At 40.3% G+C, this 17,565-nt stretch overlaps 1 protein-coding gene across 2 annotated transcripts in view; it reads left to right on the forward strand.

Annotated features, from left to right (window-relative positions):
- USP6NL (USP6 N-terminal like) overlaps nucleotides 1-17,565 on the forward strand; it is a 201,950-nt gene that overhangs the window by 128,275 nt on the left and 56,110 nt on the right. For both annotated transcript variants that reach the window (XM_067534940.1, XM_067534939.1), the window contains 2 exons: nucleotides 7,370-7,409; nucleotides 15,210-15,290. In XM_067534940.1, coding sequence (XP_067391041.1) covers nucleotides 7,370-7,409; nucleotides 15,210-15,290 — 121 coding nt within the window. The remainder of the gene's footprint in view (nucleotides 1-7,369; nucleotides 7,410-15,209; nucleotides 15,291-17,565) is intronic.

Below are 17,565 nucleotides of genomic sequence, written 5' to 3' on the forward strand. Positions count from 1 at the left end.
CCAGACATTGACCACGTTACAGACAACCAACATATCCATGATTTGGACTTCCATGGTTTGCTCCACCATATCGTATGCACTGGCCTGGCTGGGACACCTGGTCTACGTACTCACCATTGCACAGTAGACCACCAACCTCCTATAGATGCAGAGGAAGATCACCTATTAGACCTACTTAAACAGGACCCAAAACAACTGGTCCTGCTGACGAACAGGATGTGAGTGTAGAGCAAGAAATAACTCCTACCACACACAACTCATCCTCCTCACCCGACGAGACCATAGTTCCCCCACCTCCGATGACTGCAGATGACTTTAAGCAGTTCCAGGAACTGTTTAAGAGGCTGGTGAATGGTTTGGAGATCCCCCTCCAGGAAGTGGCAGGGTCACAACACAAATTACTTAAAATATTGCAGACCTCAGCTTCTACCAAAATCGCCCTTCCAATGGATGGAACCAGCAAATAACATCTGGCAGATGCCTGCCACCATTCCCCCAACTTGTTAAAGGGCTGATGAAAAGAATTATGTCCCTGTCAAAGATACTGAGTTGCTCTTCACCCATCCAGCTCCTAACTCCCTAGTTATAGAAGTTGCTAACCAGAGGAACAAGAAACATCATCATAAGTCGACACCACACGACAAAGATGACAAAAGGCTGGACTTCGCCGTGTTATCAAATTACGGTAATGAAAATTATTCTAAGGTATCAGAATTTATTGAGTTTGTCCAGGAAGATAAGAAACAGTAATTTCAGTCGTTGATCAAAGAAGGGCAATTGGTCCCAAGAACAGCGTTTCAGGCTTCCCTTGACATGGTGGACACTGCAGCTAGTACTGTGGCAACTGCTGTCGTCATGTATAGGGCATCATAGCTTCACTCTGCAGCCCTGTCTAAACAACTGCAGGCAATGATTGAGGATCTTCCTTTTGACAAAGCAAAGCTCTTTGCAGAAAAAATGGATGAAGTCATACATAACATGAAAGATTCCAGGGTTACACTCCGCACCCTTGGAATCTACACACCTGCAACGAGAAGACGACCCTTCAGGTATCAGCCGTAGAATTCCAGATACTAACATTACTCACAAAACAGATGGTATGAACAATCATGCTCCCATCAAAGGCCATAGTGACGTCAACAGACTAACCAGCAGCCATCAACATCCCAGGCTGTCCCTCCAAAGCAACAATTTTGAGGATTTGGTCGAGGATCAGTACAACCTCCCCTGCCTTCCGCAGCCAGAGTCCATCTTGTTCAAGCATTGACTACAGCCCTTTTACCAACACTGGGCAAACATAACATCAGACAAATGGGTACTAGAAATTATCCGATCTGGATACGCTATCCCCTTTCCCTCCATACCTACAACCCAATCCCCTTCCCTGTCCCTTTTCACAGACCCATCTCATGAACAACTATTACAACAGGAGGTCAATCATTTTCTCCAGATACATGACATAGAGCATGTTCCCTCCCAACATAGTGGCAGAGGCTTTTATTTTCATTACTTTCTCACCCAAAAGAAGACCAGAGGTTGGAGACCTATTTTGTACTTAAGAAAATTGAACAAATTTATAGATACAAAAATTCAGGATGGTTACTCTGGCTACCATATTGCTGGCGCTGGAACAGAGGGACTGGTTTGCAGCCCTCGACCTTCAGGACGCGTACTTCCACGTTACTATTCATCCGGCCCACAGAAAATTCCTAAGATTCACACTGCTCAACAACCACTATCAATACACGGTGCTACCCTTCAACCTTTGCAATGCTCTCAGTCTTTTCCAAAGTACTTGCTGTTGTAGCAGATTACCTTCGCAGACTGGGGATCACCATATTCTATCTCAAAGATTGTCTAATAAGGGCACGCACCTACATGGAAGTTATCCACGCAATTCACACTACAAGGACATTATTTCACACACTAGGGCTTATGACAAATGACAAAAAATCCATCCTACAGCCTGTGCAACAACTGGAGTATATAGGCGCGCACCTGGATTCTCTCACTGCCAGGGTGTTCCTACCAAAGACCAGATTTCAGACAATTGTGAATCTAGAGTCTATAATACAAAACAGTCCAACTCTGAACGTATGCACATGCCTCCAAATGTTGGGTCATATGGCAGCCACCACCTTTATAGTGCAAAATGCATGATTGCACATGCGACCACTTCAAATGTGGCTTGCGACAGTTTACAAACCACACAGACAATCTCTATACAAAATGGTGGCAACGCCAAAAAAACAAACAATCATTAAAATGGTGGACACAGACCAACAACCTTCAAACAGGAACTCCATTCATAAGTGAAACACCCTCGATCTGATCATGATAGATGCATCACTAATTGGATGGGGAGCCCATCTGCAAGAACATACTGTTCAAGGGAAATGGTCACCACAGGAAACGAAATTGCACATAAACCTACAGAGTTATGTGCGGTCTGCAATGCCAGGCTACACTTCCTACGTCTTATAGCAGGGAAAACTATAAAGATAATGACAGACAACATCGCATGTATGTTTTACATCAATCATCAAGGAGGGGCAAGATCTAGCTCCCTATGTTCAGAGGCAATGAGACTATGGAATTGGTGCATATCCCACAACATCCACATTTCAGTGGCATATCTACCCGGTACCCAGAATACCACTGCAGACAATCTAAGCAGAAAATTCGGCAACAATCACGAGTGGGAATTACACAACACAGTCCTAGAAAACATCTTTCGTCAGTGGGGTTATTCCACAATCAGTCTATTTGAGACAACGAAGAATCGCAAATGCCATTACTTCTGCTCAAGAGTAGGTCTAGGCACATGTTCAATGGGGACGCATTCTTCATCATCTGGAGTACAGGTCTCCTGTTTGTGTTCCCACCTATCCCCATGAAAGCTAAAACCATACACAAAATGCGCAAGGACAAGGCAAAGATGATAATGATACCACCAGCATGACCCAGGCAACCATGGTTCACTTACCTCACACACAGGTCGATCCAAGCACCAACTGCTCTCCCACTAGTTGACGATCTCCTCTCCCAGGACAATGGAACCATACGCCATCTGCACCTGAAGAATTTACGTCTCACAGCATGGTTCCTAACTGGTTCTTACAATCTGAACTGCAGTGTTCAAAACCAGTAAGACATATTTTACTGAATAGCAGAAAACCTGCCACAAGAAAGACTTACCTTTAGAAATGGTGTAGATTCTCCTTAGTGCGTTGACCTGCCTCCGTTGACACCATAACAGTCTAATATAGTGGGGATTGAGGCCATCTCCAGGAGATAAAAAAAAAATTGGATTATCGATTTTGCTCAATTAAAGTACACCTAGCAGCTATCACCACTTTCCATGATCTCATAGATGATACCACAATTTTTGCGCATCCAATTGTCAAACACTTCATGACTGGCATACAAAATGTGTACCCAAACATATGTGCTCCCATAATACCGTGGGACCTCAACCTAGTCCTCAGGACCATCATCAAGCCATCATTTGAGCCGTTAGCAACTTGTTCATTAATGCACGTGTCCATGAAGATCACATTTCTAGTGACAATCACATCAGCACACTGCGTGAGTGAGCTCGGAGCACTCATGACCCACCCACCGTATACAGTATTTCACAAAGATAAGGTAACACTGCAACCTCATCCTAAATTCCTCCCCAAACTAACATCAACATTCCACCTTAACCAAAACATTCACTTACCTATATTTTACCTGAAACCACACACTAATGCACAGGATGTGGCCCTCCATGTGCTGGACGTCAGGCGAGCCACTGCGTTTTACTAGAAAGAACAAAACCTTTCAGGAAATCTCCCAAACTTTTTGTATCAATTACAGAACGTTCCAAAGGCAACACCATATCCACCCAAAGACTTTCAAAGTGGATTTCCAGCTGCATCCACACATGCTATACACAGTCAGGGATATCACCACCACAAAGAGTTAGGACACATTCAACTAGATCAATCGCTACATCCACAGCCGCCTTGCATAATCTTCAATTATTGAAATATGCAAAGCAGCTACCTGGGCCTTGGCCCACACTTCAAAAAACACTACGCCATCGATCAGGCATCAAGACATGATGCAGCAATCAGACTATCAGTTCTCTCTTCTGTTCAACCTAACAACTCCAAAGTTCCCTCCTCCAACTGAGGGCACTGCTCAAGAATCCCCTGGAGTGGAGCCACCCACAGGGACACTACTCAAAGAAGAGAGGATTATTCACCTTGCACAGTAACTGAGGTTCTTCGAGATGTGTGTCCCTGTGGGTGCTCCACTACCCATCCTCCTCCCCTCTACTTCGGAGTCAAACATTATGGCTCTACGGTAGAGAAGGAACAGAGGGGCCCAGGTTGCTCGTGCCGAAAAGGGCACCGACAGTGCCACGAGACAGGGACAGTGCATGAATGAACCAGATAGGCCCTGCTGGCAAAATCTCTGATCGAGGATGTGAGGATGCACCAACACCTGGAGTGGAGTACCCACAGGGACATACATCTTGAAGAACCTCAGTTAGTGCACAAGGTGAGTAACCCTCTCTTACCCTTCCTCCCCTAATATCCATATCACCACAACTGTTAAAAGTAAAGTAGTCTCCACAAGATAAAGAATAGATGTAGGAGGATACTATTTAATTTACAAATGCACATTATTACTGGACAGCGTGTCCTGATGTAAAAATAGAAAAATGCAAGTTTAAACATGCTTGGAAGATTAAAAAAAAAAAAAAAATCCAAACTATGTGCAAAAAAGAAGGGAATAATAAAATGAGGTTCAGTTATGACCACTAATTATTTCCTTATCTATGATTCTAACAGATGGCTTCTTTTACTCAAGTTTATTAGTCTCATTACTGACAAAACATATATTGAGTAAAAGGGAGTTTACTGATTTTTTTCTTTAATATCATAAGGAATGAAGGAGCTCGTTGGTAGAGTGCCTTTCTCCACCCCTTTAGTGATAGACTTATACATCTATGTTGGCATATGTGCACAGGTAGCATGATGTAGTGGACTGATTGTAGGTCTAGCAGCCATGAACTCCTGAGTTCCAATCCACTGACTCACTGTGTAGCCATAGCCAAGTCACTCAAGTTCTCTGCTTCAGTTTCCCATCTGTCAAATCAGAATAATACCTCAGAGAGGTGTCATGAGGATTTGTACTGAGCTTGTTCTGATGTACTGTCCTGGTTCTAGGTATGTTATTGTTCAAGCCAATCATTTAAAGGATTAAATTTTAATTTGTTCATCAATTTATCTAAACTAATCTAACAGAAAGAGAGAGACACACACACCTCACAGGAGAAAGGAAAGTGTCTGTTCAGCAGGCTCAGCTGTCTGTCTTCTTTTGTGTGGACAAGCACTTCAGTTTCGTATAAAGTTTACATATTGCAGTTCCTTAATAAGTCAGTTGCTCTATTTCTGTAGGCGGAACTGACACCAGAGTTACTCGGTGTGATAGACTAAGGTATGACAGTGTAGAACAGATGGAGTATATAATAAACTAGCTTCCACAGCAGACCACAAAATGAAAAGTTAAGCTGCCAAACCAGACTATCTTGGTGGTATAATAGCTGTGTGTCTTGTATGAGATACATAGAAATATGGAGACTTTAGAACACTGTTCTGTGTGCTGTTGATGGTTACATGCCTTGGCACTGAGAAAAGGAATCTCTTGTGTTTGGAACCAGTTGCTTGCGTCATCCATAAGGCCATGAAGAATCCAGCTACTGTATATTCATATGGCAACACAAATGAAGCCACTTCTTCTGGTGCAGGCAGATGGTGCCTGCAGCTGAACAAGCCACTTAGGAGTTGTCACTGGGGGGAAATTAAGCTGGTGATTGAAGAACTAAAAACACTTTTTTTTGAGTGAAGTTCTATTTATTTATTTCCATTTTTTCAAGGTAGTTTAATTTTAAGTGATATTGAGTGTAATTGAGGGGCTGCTTTCAGTGTGGTTTAGTTGAGATATAAAGACAAACATGTATGATAGAATAACAGAGCACATAAAGTAACAAGTAACCCTTAAGATAATCATATACAGACTCCTTTTTTTAATCTGCTGCTGTGCAAGCACTGAGGGTTTTGGCATGACTGTTCAGCTCTTACTCCCGGTATTCAAAGGATAGTGTTGCTTGTGAGTCCAGAGCTGTTTTCAGCCACAATTGCACATAAGTGACATCGTTATTTTTTCTCCTGTGTTTTTAGAGGATTTCATATACCTAGACATTTCTTCTGCAAAGCCTGTGGTCAGCTTTAAGCAATTACTTTTCTTGGTGTTTACTTCCTTATTGTTTATCCAAGCTCTACAAGATAGGGGAACTCTTAATATTACAGATCAGTTGCTAGAGTTTCACAAAGGCTGAAGATGATACACACACACACACACACACCAGAAGGAAATGCTATTTGGCAGCAAGTTAGATTAACCTTTTTCGATGGTAGCAAGGACAATGGTTAAATTTTGAGTCTCACAATGTAAGTATCTAATAAAGCCTGAAAAAGTCCTTGGATGATACATTTTCAGTTAGGGTTGATACGATTTCAAGCTGCCTTTTAGAATTAAGATGAGAAATGAAAGAATTTTCTTCATAGTTTAGACACCTGCTAAAAGTACTACATGCGCTTTTTCCACCAGTCAGAGTGAATTTAGTAGGTAATTGAAATAATAGAAGCGTCTTCCCTTTTGCTCAAAGACTGTTGGAGTTCTATGTCATGAAACTGGGTAAAATATAAAAAAAAAAAAAAACCTGTCTTCAGGTTCTTTAGTGAAAGTAATAAACTCAGACAGTTTACTAAACAGGACTGGCATTGATTGAAAGCCATAGGCAATTGGGTAAGGATTGCCAGGCCCATATTTGGAACTAGATAATCTTGTAAAACAGGCAAAGCTATTCATGTAAACATTTATTTGGGTGAAAAAGATTTTGTTGGAAAGGCCTGACTGATTTGAAACTGTACAGTATACATCTAGAAATCTGACAGGACAATGACTTTAAATTCTATTTCACTAGCTTTTTTCATTGCAGGAAATAACTTCTTTATGTATTCTAATAAGCATTTGATGACATTTTTGAAGCCAGGTTAACCCATGTTGATTTAGATGGCTTACTTTCCATTTATGCCATCTGTATTTTGCTTTTTAAAATTATTGGGACTCTCTTACTGCACAAAATCTTACAATGCTCTTTTGTGCCATTGTGATCGCTTGCAGGAAATCTTGCAGTAATTTCGGAGTTAACAGTTCATTTTCTGCATTCATCACTATAACTTGTAAGAACCTATGAAAAAATTAATTTGTGCCAATTTTGCAGGACTAACAGCTTTTTCTTTGTTTTTAGTTCAGAGGAGCTTCCTTTTCATGATGCAGCAATAGAAAGGGTAAGTCCTATGTCTTACATCCCTTAAACTGTAAGTAAGCATCTAGAATTTGACAATGTGTCCTTTATAATATGTATATGTTTTACAACTGGGGGATATAGTGTCATACTGTGGACTTTCATACTGACAGAAACACATTTCTTGGATTTACTAGGGGATAGGAATCTTCTCTTAAAATCACTCATTTGATTGAACTGCACTTCTGTTCATATAGGACCGGATGCTATTAACTCCCTCTCGAACTATTAACACCTCTCTTGGGTTATCCATTAAAAGGTCACTATATTACTTTGTACATTGCTGCTTCCACATTCCTCATTCATCCTAGGCTATGCTGGCTTGGATGAATTATGGACAAACACAAGTCCCTAATGTGGTTGCATGTTGAGCTGCTGCTTCATCAGAAGACAATGTCATTAATGAAATATTTCAAGTTGTGCTTGGCTCTTGCCCTACTTCAGTTCCCTTTGGTTAATTGATACCCTCTTCTATTATCTTTTCGAGTTAACGGTCTCTGTGCTGCTCAGATCAGCTCCTAGTACATGGAGGTTGGATGAGTTTCTTTGTTTTAAATAAATGCAACTCTCATAGCCTTTAAAAGCTGTCTTTAGAAAATTGCAGCATTCCGAGCCAACAAGAGACACTGGTGGGTATTAGAGTAGGACCGTGTGACAAGGAGAAGAAAAATCCCTGAGTCCCTATCTGTTTTGCATCACTAGGTGGTTCTTGGTTCATGACGGTGTCTTTCTGCATGTGCAACCAGAAACTGTCATTTTCCTGCCATGTTCCACTGCATTTATAACATACTGTGCATATATTGTTAACTTCATTTTAATCAGAAGGATACAGCTGTGTGTGAGGCTACGAATGTTCATGGTCTCAAATGTTAGACAACTTAGTTATTTTTCAGCATCATATATGGTATTTGAATCTCTGATTCACTAGGCATGGATATATATATTATCCTTAAACTGTGGTATGAAAATAGTGTCTAATTCTCATATCCCATGTTTTAATCATGCTGTCCCAGACCCAGTGTCTGAATAGGAACTATATTTATTGAATACTTTCCAATGTTAAGTTGCGAATGTAGTTACTTTTTATAACTGCACTGTATTCTAGTTATACTTTTGGTGATATCCTGACCTCTGCTGGCCTGAGGCTTTAGTTTGCATTACTCCAGTCAGTGACGCTTAATTCTTCTCTGCAATTTCCATATTACCACAGTAGTTGATAGGACAATTAGCATATAATTTCACTGTGGGCTAATAATAAAGAAAAGATGGCGGGCTTTTTAATTATCTTACAGTGGGGGACTGCCCAGGCTTTTTCTCTGTATCATTTCTGACCTTGTATGATGTCCAGAAGCAAATATTGGTGTCATTTTGACCAGTTTGTAGTCGACATAAAGAGTCTTTTACTTCTTACCTGTTAAATTTGAAACTCTTTCCCTTTGATCACAGCCTGTCCTTTATACATGTTCCACTGTGCAGCCTACATTGCTTTTCTTTGTGTAACATGTAAAATGAAGGATGGGCCCATCTGAATGTTTAAATGCCAGAAACCATTATACTGTGTTATAAACCAATTAACCTTCAAATTTATGCAATGTTTTAAAGTGTAAAACTAGGAGAGACACTATGGTCCAGTGGATAGAGCATTGAACTGAGAGTTGGAAGACCTGGGTTCTATAACTGTGTCCATCTCTGATGTGCAAATCATTTTGTGTCTCTGTGTCTAACCCTAGCACTGTGTCTGTTTCTCCTCGCTTTCTCATGTTTGTTTAGATTGTAAACTCTTCAGGTTTTAGTAGTTCTTACTATGTGTTTGTACAGCACCTTGCACACTGGAGTCATGATTTTGGCTGGGGTCTTGACCAAGGTACTAGTCTAGGCCCTCTACTCTAGGTGCTATTGCAATATTAATAATAAATAAGAGAGCTTCACAAAAGATGGATATTTGCCAATTCAAATTTCATCCCTTTCCCTCTCCAATAGCCCATTATTTATTTAAACTGGAGTAAGATTCTCTCCTAATTTCAGTTTGACTCTGGTATTCCCAGAGGTAAAAATACTTCAAAGTTTAAAACCTACTGCAGAAGTCAGAACATGGACTCTAGATTTCCTGGAAGACCTGTAGTAGCCATATTCTCTGCAATGTGCTGCTTGAGAAGTAGCTATGTTATCCGAGCAACTCTTGTTGGATGTGAATATGAGCATTATTCAGGTTAAACCCCCCCCCCCCCCCCCCCCCCCCCCCCACAGCTGTTCAAAAAACAAACTTAAAAGCGCATAAGAACCAACATAGACTGACCCAAGAGACAAGAAGTCTGAATTAACTTAAAGGTGAAGTGAATTCCTGACTGAAAAAGCAGATCTTGAAAACGGATTACAAAGCTCAATATTAGAGGCTCAGAGTGCAGATGGGATTTTATTTTTCTGACCAACTAACTGAATAACTTCCCCAGAGCAGAGACCTGCTTTGCTTTACTGGAGACTTTGTATGCATATTTCTCCCCTAGCCTGAACTATACCCAGAAAAATAAATTGGAAAACCTTTACTACTGGGATTATAAGTGATCACTGTATTTTCTCAGCCTCACTGTGAAAACATATTCAGTGATGCTAGACTTAGGAAACATGGGAAGTAGCAGCTTTTCTACAGTTCCCTTTTAAGCTAAATGTTACATAATAGAGAATAAGAATGTTTTTAAAAGTTGAAGACGCCAGCATCTGTCTGCAAAACCTCATAAAGATGCCACAGCAGCATAAAATTCCACAAGAACCTCAGGGCAGTGAAATGCAACGTGATAAGTCAGATAAGTAAGGCTGGCAGAGTAGCAATATCTGACTCAATCCTGTTAGTAGGAGCTGGTGTTAAACAAACCACCCAAGAAAATAAATATACAGTTGTCGTTTCATTATTCATATCATCCATGTATTTACTATGACCACATTTGTCATTGCCACTTTATTGTGGAAAAAGTTCTTTGGACACTTTTAATATTCTAACACTCTCTTTCATCTTTTCAGACCTGTTGTTATATCAGTCAGCTTAACTATTACCTTAGTTCTAAAATATATATTCATAATATGGGGTCATTTATGAAATTACCAATCAGCATATTTAAAAATGAAGTTATTACGCATTCACATTCAGATTTTTTTAATGATATCTCATGAACGTTTCCTCCTTTTTTTTAAATACCAAACTTTATGGACTTATGATAGCTTGCCATAGAATTTATAGGTGAGAGTCAGAGAAAATGATCATGCACATCGTTTCTGCTTTATTATATTGGCCTGAAATGCTGTAAAATCACTGTTATGCCTTCTGACTGGCAGGTGCATAGCTCTGTTGGTCTACCCAACATAGCAGTACAATGCTATCATTAGCCCACACATGGCGTTTGGCTGTTTCACACATCCTTTGTGGCAATTTCAGCATGGCATAATTTTATTTTTTCTAGCAAAAATTGTGTGACCGTACAGAAGTTTTGTGTGTGTGTTTAAGTTAAACTTTTGTGCAATTGTGTACACAGCTTTTAAAGGCATTTCTGAAATAGTTGGCCTTTATCTTACTACACAAAATAGTAGTAGTGTGCATGGGTTAATTACAATAAGATATCTGATACAGGAAGTGGATTGTCTTTGCCTCCAGACTTGGGCCAGATAGATGAAGATAACAATAACTGTGTTAAAAACAAGTTATTTTCCAGGCTATTTCATGTATTTTATCATGGAATTTGATTTAAAGGTGGAAAATAACTGTAAGGTCACTTAGGGCATGTCTTCACATACAGCGTTACAGCTGCACCGATACAGTTGTGTGTAGACCTGGCCACCGCCCTATTTCTGATAGTTCAGGCTTGGACCAACTTTTGTTGGTGAGAGAGACAAGCTTTCGATCTTACACAGAACTTTTCTTCAGGTCTGGGAAAGTAAGGCCAGGTGTACACTACCACTTTTGTCAGTGTAACGTATGTCGATCAGGGTTGTGGAAAAAACCACACCCCACGTGACATAAGTTACACTGACAGAAGTGCCAGTGTGAACCATGCTATGTCGGTGGGACAGCTTTTCTTGCTGACATAGCTACCACCGCTTGTGGAGGTGGTTTTATTATGCCAACGGGTGAGTTCTCTCCCCTTGGCATAGAGCGGCTACACGAGTGATCTTAAAGTTGCGCAGGTGCATTGGTACAGCTGTGCCACTCTAAGTTCTCTGGTATAGACATGACCTAAATCAATGTGTCACTGCTAAATACAAGGTGGAACAGATTGTTTAGCATAAGTATTTAACACATATTTCAAGGTGAAGTGGCCCATTAACACCCCTTCAGTCAGAGGGAGGAAAGGAAGTGGGGAGGAAGCAGCTGGGGGAGGAGTTGTTAGTGAGTTACAAATTGTTGTAATAATCCATAAATCCAGTGTGTCTATTCAGTCCATGACTTTTAGTGTCTGGCAAAGCCTGGAAGTTTAAATTCAGAACTTCACCTTGAATGGTCCCTTGAAATATGTGTTAACTACTTATGCTAAACAATCTGTTCCACCTTGTATTTAGCAGTGACACTGAGTTAGTTTCCCAGATGTGCAGAAGAGCTCTGTGTAAGCTCGAAAGCATGTCTCTCTCACCAACAGAAGTTGGTCCAATAAAAGATATTACCTCATCCATCTTGTCTCTCTAATGTCATGGGACCGGCATGACTACAGCCTCACTGCATAGTTCAGGCTTGGTCATTCTGGATCTTCGCCAAGGAATTCTTTGCCCATCTTCCTACATTGCAGGGAGAGGGAGAAAGAATGCACGCAATCTGATGGGAAAATAGGAAGAGGAGAGAAACAAAGTTAGAATTCCTGTGCGAAATGCAATATCAGATAGTAATTTTCATCATTTTTTCTCCCACAACTTCTTTCTTCTCCAGAGCCACAGTTAATGGACACATTAAACAGTTTTCAGTGTCCTGCAGAAATTAAACTTTCTCTTATATGATCTGTAGAGTTTTATCGCTAGCCATATGAAACAGAATATGCTTGATGTCTTATCAAGCCCCAGATTTGAGGTCAGAAGGTCTGGGACAGTCCTTTATCAAAAACAAAAAATATTTTGTCTTAAAAAATGAATGTAAAATAAACAACACACTTTTAATTTTTTCCTTTTATTTTGAGTTTTTAGCACCAATCCCAAGCTCCAGGACACCATATAGCAATGAAAATATACAATATTTTGTGCAGAAGTTAAATCTGTTACCGGTTAAGAGACTATCAATGCCAACAGCAACAGGAAACTCCCTTCATAACTGTATAATTAATTAAATGATCCCATTCTACCTTCTCCCTGAACCCCCAAGGAAAAGATAGGCTTTGCAGCAAGCCCAGGAGGCTTTCCTTTGAAGGATAAAAGAAAGCAGCAAATTCCGAAGTCTAAAAGTGCTACAGAAAATGCCCTTCCTGTAGTACCCTCTATCCTACGTCAAGGATTGTCTGTCTGAGCACCTTGTTGCTATTATGGTAATAGTGTGAAGGCAGGATGGCAATCAGGTAGCCACATCCAATACCATTAAGGACCATATATATGATGTTTTGGTATTCTGATGTATATGATCGCATTGTTCTGTCTGGAGTGGCTCACAACCATTTGTGCCAACCTCAGAACAGACTGTCAAAAGGCAAGGCAGAAACCCAAACCGGTTATATGTTCTATAATTAGATTTCAGCAGCCCAGTAACAAGTGTGAACTCCTTAAGTACTATAACAGTCTTATGATGAAGTCATAAACAGTCCCCTTGGGCATTCCAGTCTATCTTGCCACCCAGACAAGCTGGACTAGATAACAGAAGATCGCTTCATGCCAAAAGTCACATCAATATTCAGGTTATGCCCAGTTCCAAAGGACCAGTCATTTACCCCAGGCCTATTATTCTTAGATATTAAGCCAAGAGCAACACCTGTAGCCAAACCTGTAATAAACTAACTAAAGATTCATTAACTAAGGAAAGAAATGAGTTATTTATGTGGTTAAAGCAGATGAGTATACACACACAAATAAGGTACAATCTTAAATTCAAAAGGTAATAGAAGTTTCTATAATAAGCACGTCTTTGGGGCTAACCCAAGTCAAGCAGCTTGGGGATCTCTTGTTTGTGTCTAAGAATCTTTGCCCCTCAGAGTTCCGACAGCATAAAGAGACCCAGTTTCTCTTTGTCAGGGATTTTTTCCCCCCTCACCCCAGAATCCAAGATGAGGGGATGAACGCTTCTGCATGTAAATGTATGGATGTGGGAAGCAATTGACAAAGTCTCTGTTCCTCAATGGCCCATTTGGATTCAATAGTCCTTCCTGATGGGCAGGAGATAACACCTCCTTGGGGTGAACTAATATTTCGCACTTGGTAATGCTTCTCCCTGACTGTGAGGAATTTACAGTTTTAATAAACATTTTTATAGTTACAGAACAAACATTTAAACATTCCCTTATAACATGGGCTTCGGATATTATAAGTAGGATTAATACATGCTGCATCCTACAAATGTTCCATAAAACCTAAACACAATGTTATAACTCTAGTATCTATAATGATCATGATAACACACAGGTAAGCTAGACTGGTTTCCAGCTATGCATTTGTAAGTGTTCTGTGAGGCCTAGGCACCTTGGTGTGAGCTGGCACCTGCTCTGTGAGCGTCACAAACATTAGATTATATATGTTGTAATGCTACCTGGTGTAACTGTACATCTCATTTTGGGACAACTTTTTCTGGGGTTTTTTTCTTCAGTGTATCATGTTTTTACTGATGCATACTTGTCAGTAAAAACCTTTGAATTTAAAAAATAGAGAAACTACAAGGGAATATTGATGTAGAGATGTAAATATTACAAGCAACATTACATTTTAGATTGTTTCGCTATAACTCTGTTTTTGACTTGTGGTGTTTCTCCGCTGGTATTTTTATTAAATTTTTTTAGTTTTTTAAGTGTTCATCCTTATAACAAACAAGTAAAAAGACAGAATAGGAGAGGAGTTAGATTAGATTTTCTTTAAATTCCTCCTTCTGCTCATTTAAATGGAATGATACCATCTAAGGCCCCAGTCTTGTAAACACTTTTGCATGTGCTTAATTTTAAGCATGCGAGTAATTCACTTGTGTGAGCAAAGTTAAACCTATGTGTTTGCGATATTGGTACCTAAAATGGTGGTTCATTTAGGTTTATGTGGCAATGTTGTTGCCTAACAGTCAGTCTACATTTTTAATGATTTGGGAAGAGCTATGCGATTATTGATGAAAAAGTGAATTTACATATGAGGCAAATCTGCATTTGATTTAGTCTGGGCAAGGGAGGTCGTCACCTCAAAGCATCAACAGTTCTATGCAGAATTCATTTTTAAAACATTTGCATTGGAAATTAACTGGCTGGAGATTTTATTAAGACATTTATTGTTTTTGGTGCTTGCCATATATGTGACAGGAAGAAAGTTAAAACTTTCTTCACTGCATCCCCCCTTCCCCCCCCCCCCCAAAAAAAAAAAAAAAAAAAAAAAAAAAGTCTATCTATCATCCTTCCATCTAATCTAAAAGCACCTTTAGGCTGACCGCTTGTATGCAAGAAAACTGCTTTTTCAAGATAAGACTAACAAAGCTGGTGCCACTGGTGCCACTGTAATAATTCGGGATGTTAAATGTTCCTGATATGGAAAATATCTTGGTTAAACTTATTTCCAAACACTTTTAGAAGACTCTAAAGTAGATATTTTTGAAAAAAAATTAGGTTTGAAAGTATAATGAATTGCAATTTTATTTCAGCAAAAGCACCTTGAAATTGAAAGAACTACAAAATGGCTAAAAATGCTGAAAAGTTGGGAAAAATACAAGAACAGCGAAAAGGTAAGTTATGCATGTTTTTCATCAGTTTCCTCTATTGAATGTAACAGTCTTAAATTAAATATAGTGGTGTTTCATCCCTATTTATATAATCAGAAAAATACATTTAAAAAGGAAAAGATGTTATGATTGTATGGTGCAATAATATAACAAATTAACAAAGAAACGAGTCCAAATACAGGAGTTTTGAAAGACAGCATTTTGGGGCCATATGACATATTCAGAACTATCATTGCCTGTGAATTCCTGTATAAATAACCATTATAATTGTGGAGTGGGATTGGGACATGCAGGACTAGAAAGTGTACAGTGTTAGCATGCATGCTGCATAACATCAACGGTAGAAGGTGCACTGTACATCGTAAGATGATCAGGTAAATAGGGAGTGAACTGCTAATCTTCAAACACTCACTCACTCACTCAGTCACTCACTCACACTTTTATAAAGTTAAGCAGAGAGGGGCCAAATCCAAAAGTCCAGATCAGAACTCTAGGAACATCTGAAGTTTTAGGGCTGGTCTACACTAAACATTTTTGTCGACCACAGTCAACTTTTGCCAACAAAAAACAGTGGAGGTGTACACACTGAAATGCTCCTTCCACTGATGTAACTCTCCTGCTATGCCGACATAATAAGCCACCTCCGTGACAGGAGTTGTTAGGGCGACGCAGTGTCAGTGTAGACACTGTGTTCTTTACGTCGTCTGTTGGCTGTCATTCTTGTCAATTTAAAACTGACAAGAAAGCCGGAGAGCTAGAGTCCAGCTGCCCCCCTGTTCCCCTTGAGAGCTGAGCAGTTGGACCCCACTCCCAGGTGGGAGCAGGGCAGGGAGAAACCCCAGGCAGCTGGAACCCACTTCTGGCGGGGTGCAGGGAGAAGCCCCAGACGGCTTCACGCAGCTCCCAGCGGGTAGTGGGGAAAAGTCCACCGGTAGCCAGTGAAGGAAAATAATTGTTTGCTTGACCACAGTTACTCCATTTTAGTTGTTTTTAGTGTTCTGCTTTCTGTTGAAATCACCCACCCCCTCCTCTTTTCTTTGTTTATGGTGCTTATCTCTGCCAAGTCAGAGAGAAAGATTAAAAGGAGAAATGAGGAGTCAGCCTGTAGTAGTTTTTGCTTTCTCTTCAGTCTTGGGAAATAGACCAGACAATTTTGATAGATAAGTTGAAATCTTCTGCACTTATCTTTTATGTTATGCATAATCATTATAATTAGAAGATGTAGAAAGTGTAAGCCAATAGTAATATAATAATAATTTGAGTGTACCAATAAGCATTAAGAATTTATGCATATGTAATTTCTTTGTTTGTGTTTGTATAAATATGCAAAAGAGCATGCCTTCGAGGTCTCACACTGACCACTTGCTGGGAAGTGTCCGACCTCTGCAGAAATAAAACTTGGAGACTGCCCAACTACCTGCGTGGATCTCTTTTCTATCTGGTGCAGGGCAAACGAACCTCATTTGGAATCTTTTTTCCAACACCAGGGAGCCTGTGGGACAACTTGGCTGCCGGCAGGGAGCTGGCAGATTGGGCTCTCAGCTCCCCACGCTGCCCCTCTTAAGTCATTAGAAGTGCTTCTGGTGAGGACACACTTCACTGACCCAAGGAGGGTCACTATACTGCTCCAGGGTGGGGATTGGACAGCACTCTCTGGGCAATTCTCTCCTCCTCCTGTGGCACAAAGACCTTTTTTATGCCGTCTCTCCATTTCCTCTTCTGCTAAAAGTCCTGCTAAAAATAGAGGGACGGAGCTTACAGAATCCTGATTGCTCTACTTGGCTGAGGCAGACCTGATACCCTTATCTGATGCAGCTTGCAATGTGCCTGCCGTTCTCCCTTCCGGACACTTCACACCTCCTCTCACAGAACAAAGGGCAATACAATAAAACAACAAAGGGCAATACAATACACCTCAAAGCATGTTGTTCCAGCACTTAGAAAACTCATGCTTAAAGGACATGCAAGAGGTCCTACGACACATTAGAAAGTCCTCCATTCCTCCATATGATGCACTTACCTGCAGAGAAATAGTGCAGATTTCAGATTCGCAACAAATCTCTCTAGTATCACCAACTCTTTCACATATTCTGGAATATGCTCTGACCCTTAAAAAATTGGGGTTATCCCTCAGCTCTGTGAAGGTCCACCTGGCAGCTATCACGGAGTTTCACCAACCCCCTAAGGGGGGTACTCAGTACTATCGCATACAAGCACTAAGAGGTTCCTTAAGGGAATAACAAACCTCTTCCCCCAACCTCAGCTTCCTACCCCCTCA

The sequence above is a fragment of the Emydura macquarii genome, unplaced genomic scaffold (genome assembly GCF_026122565.2).
Source record: "Emydura macquarii macquarii isolate MOO-44397 ecotype Brisbane River unplaced genomic scaffold, CSIRO-AGI_Emac_v2 contig_3470, whole genome shotgun sequence".
Taxonomy (NCBI): Eukaryota; Metazoa; Chordata; order Testudines; family Chelidae; genus Emydura; species Emydura macquarii.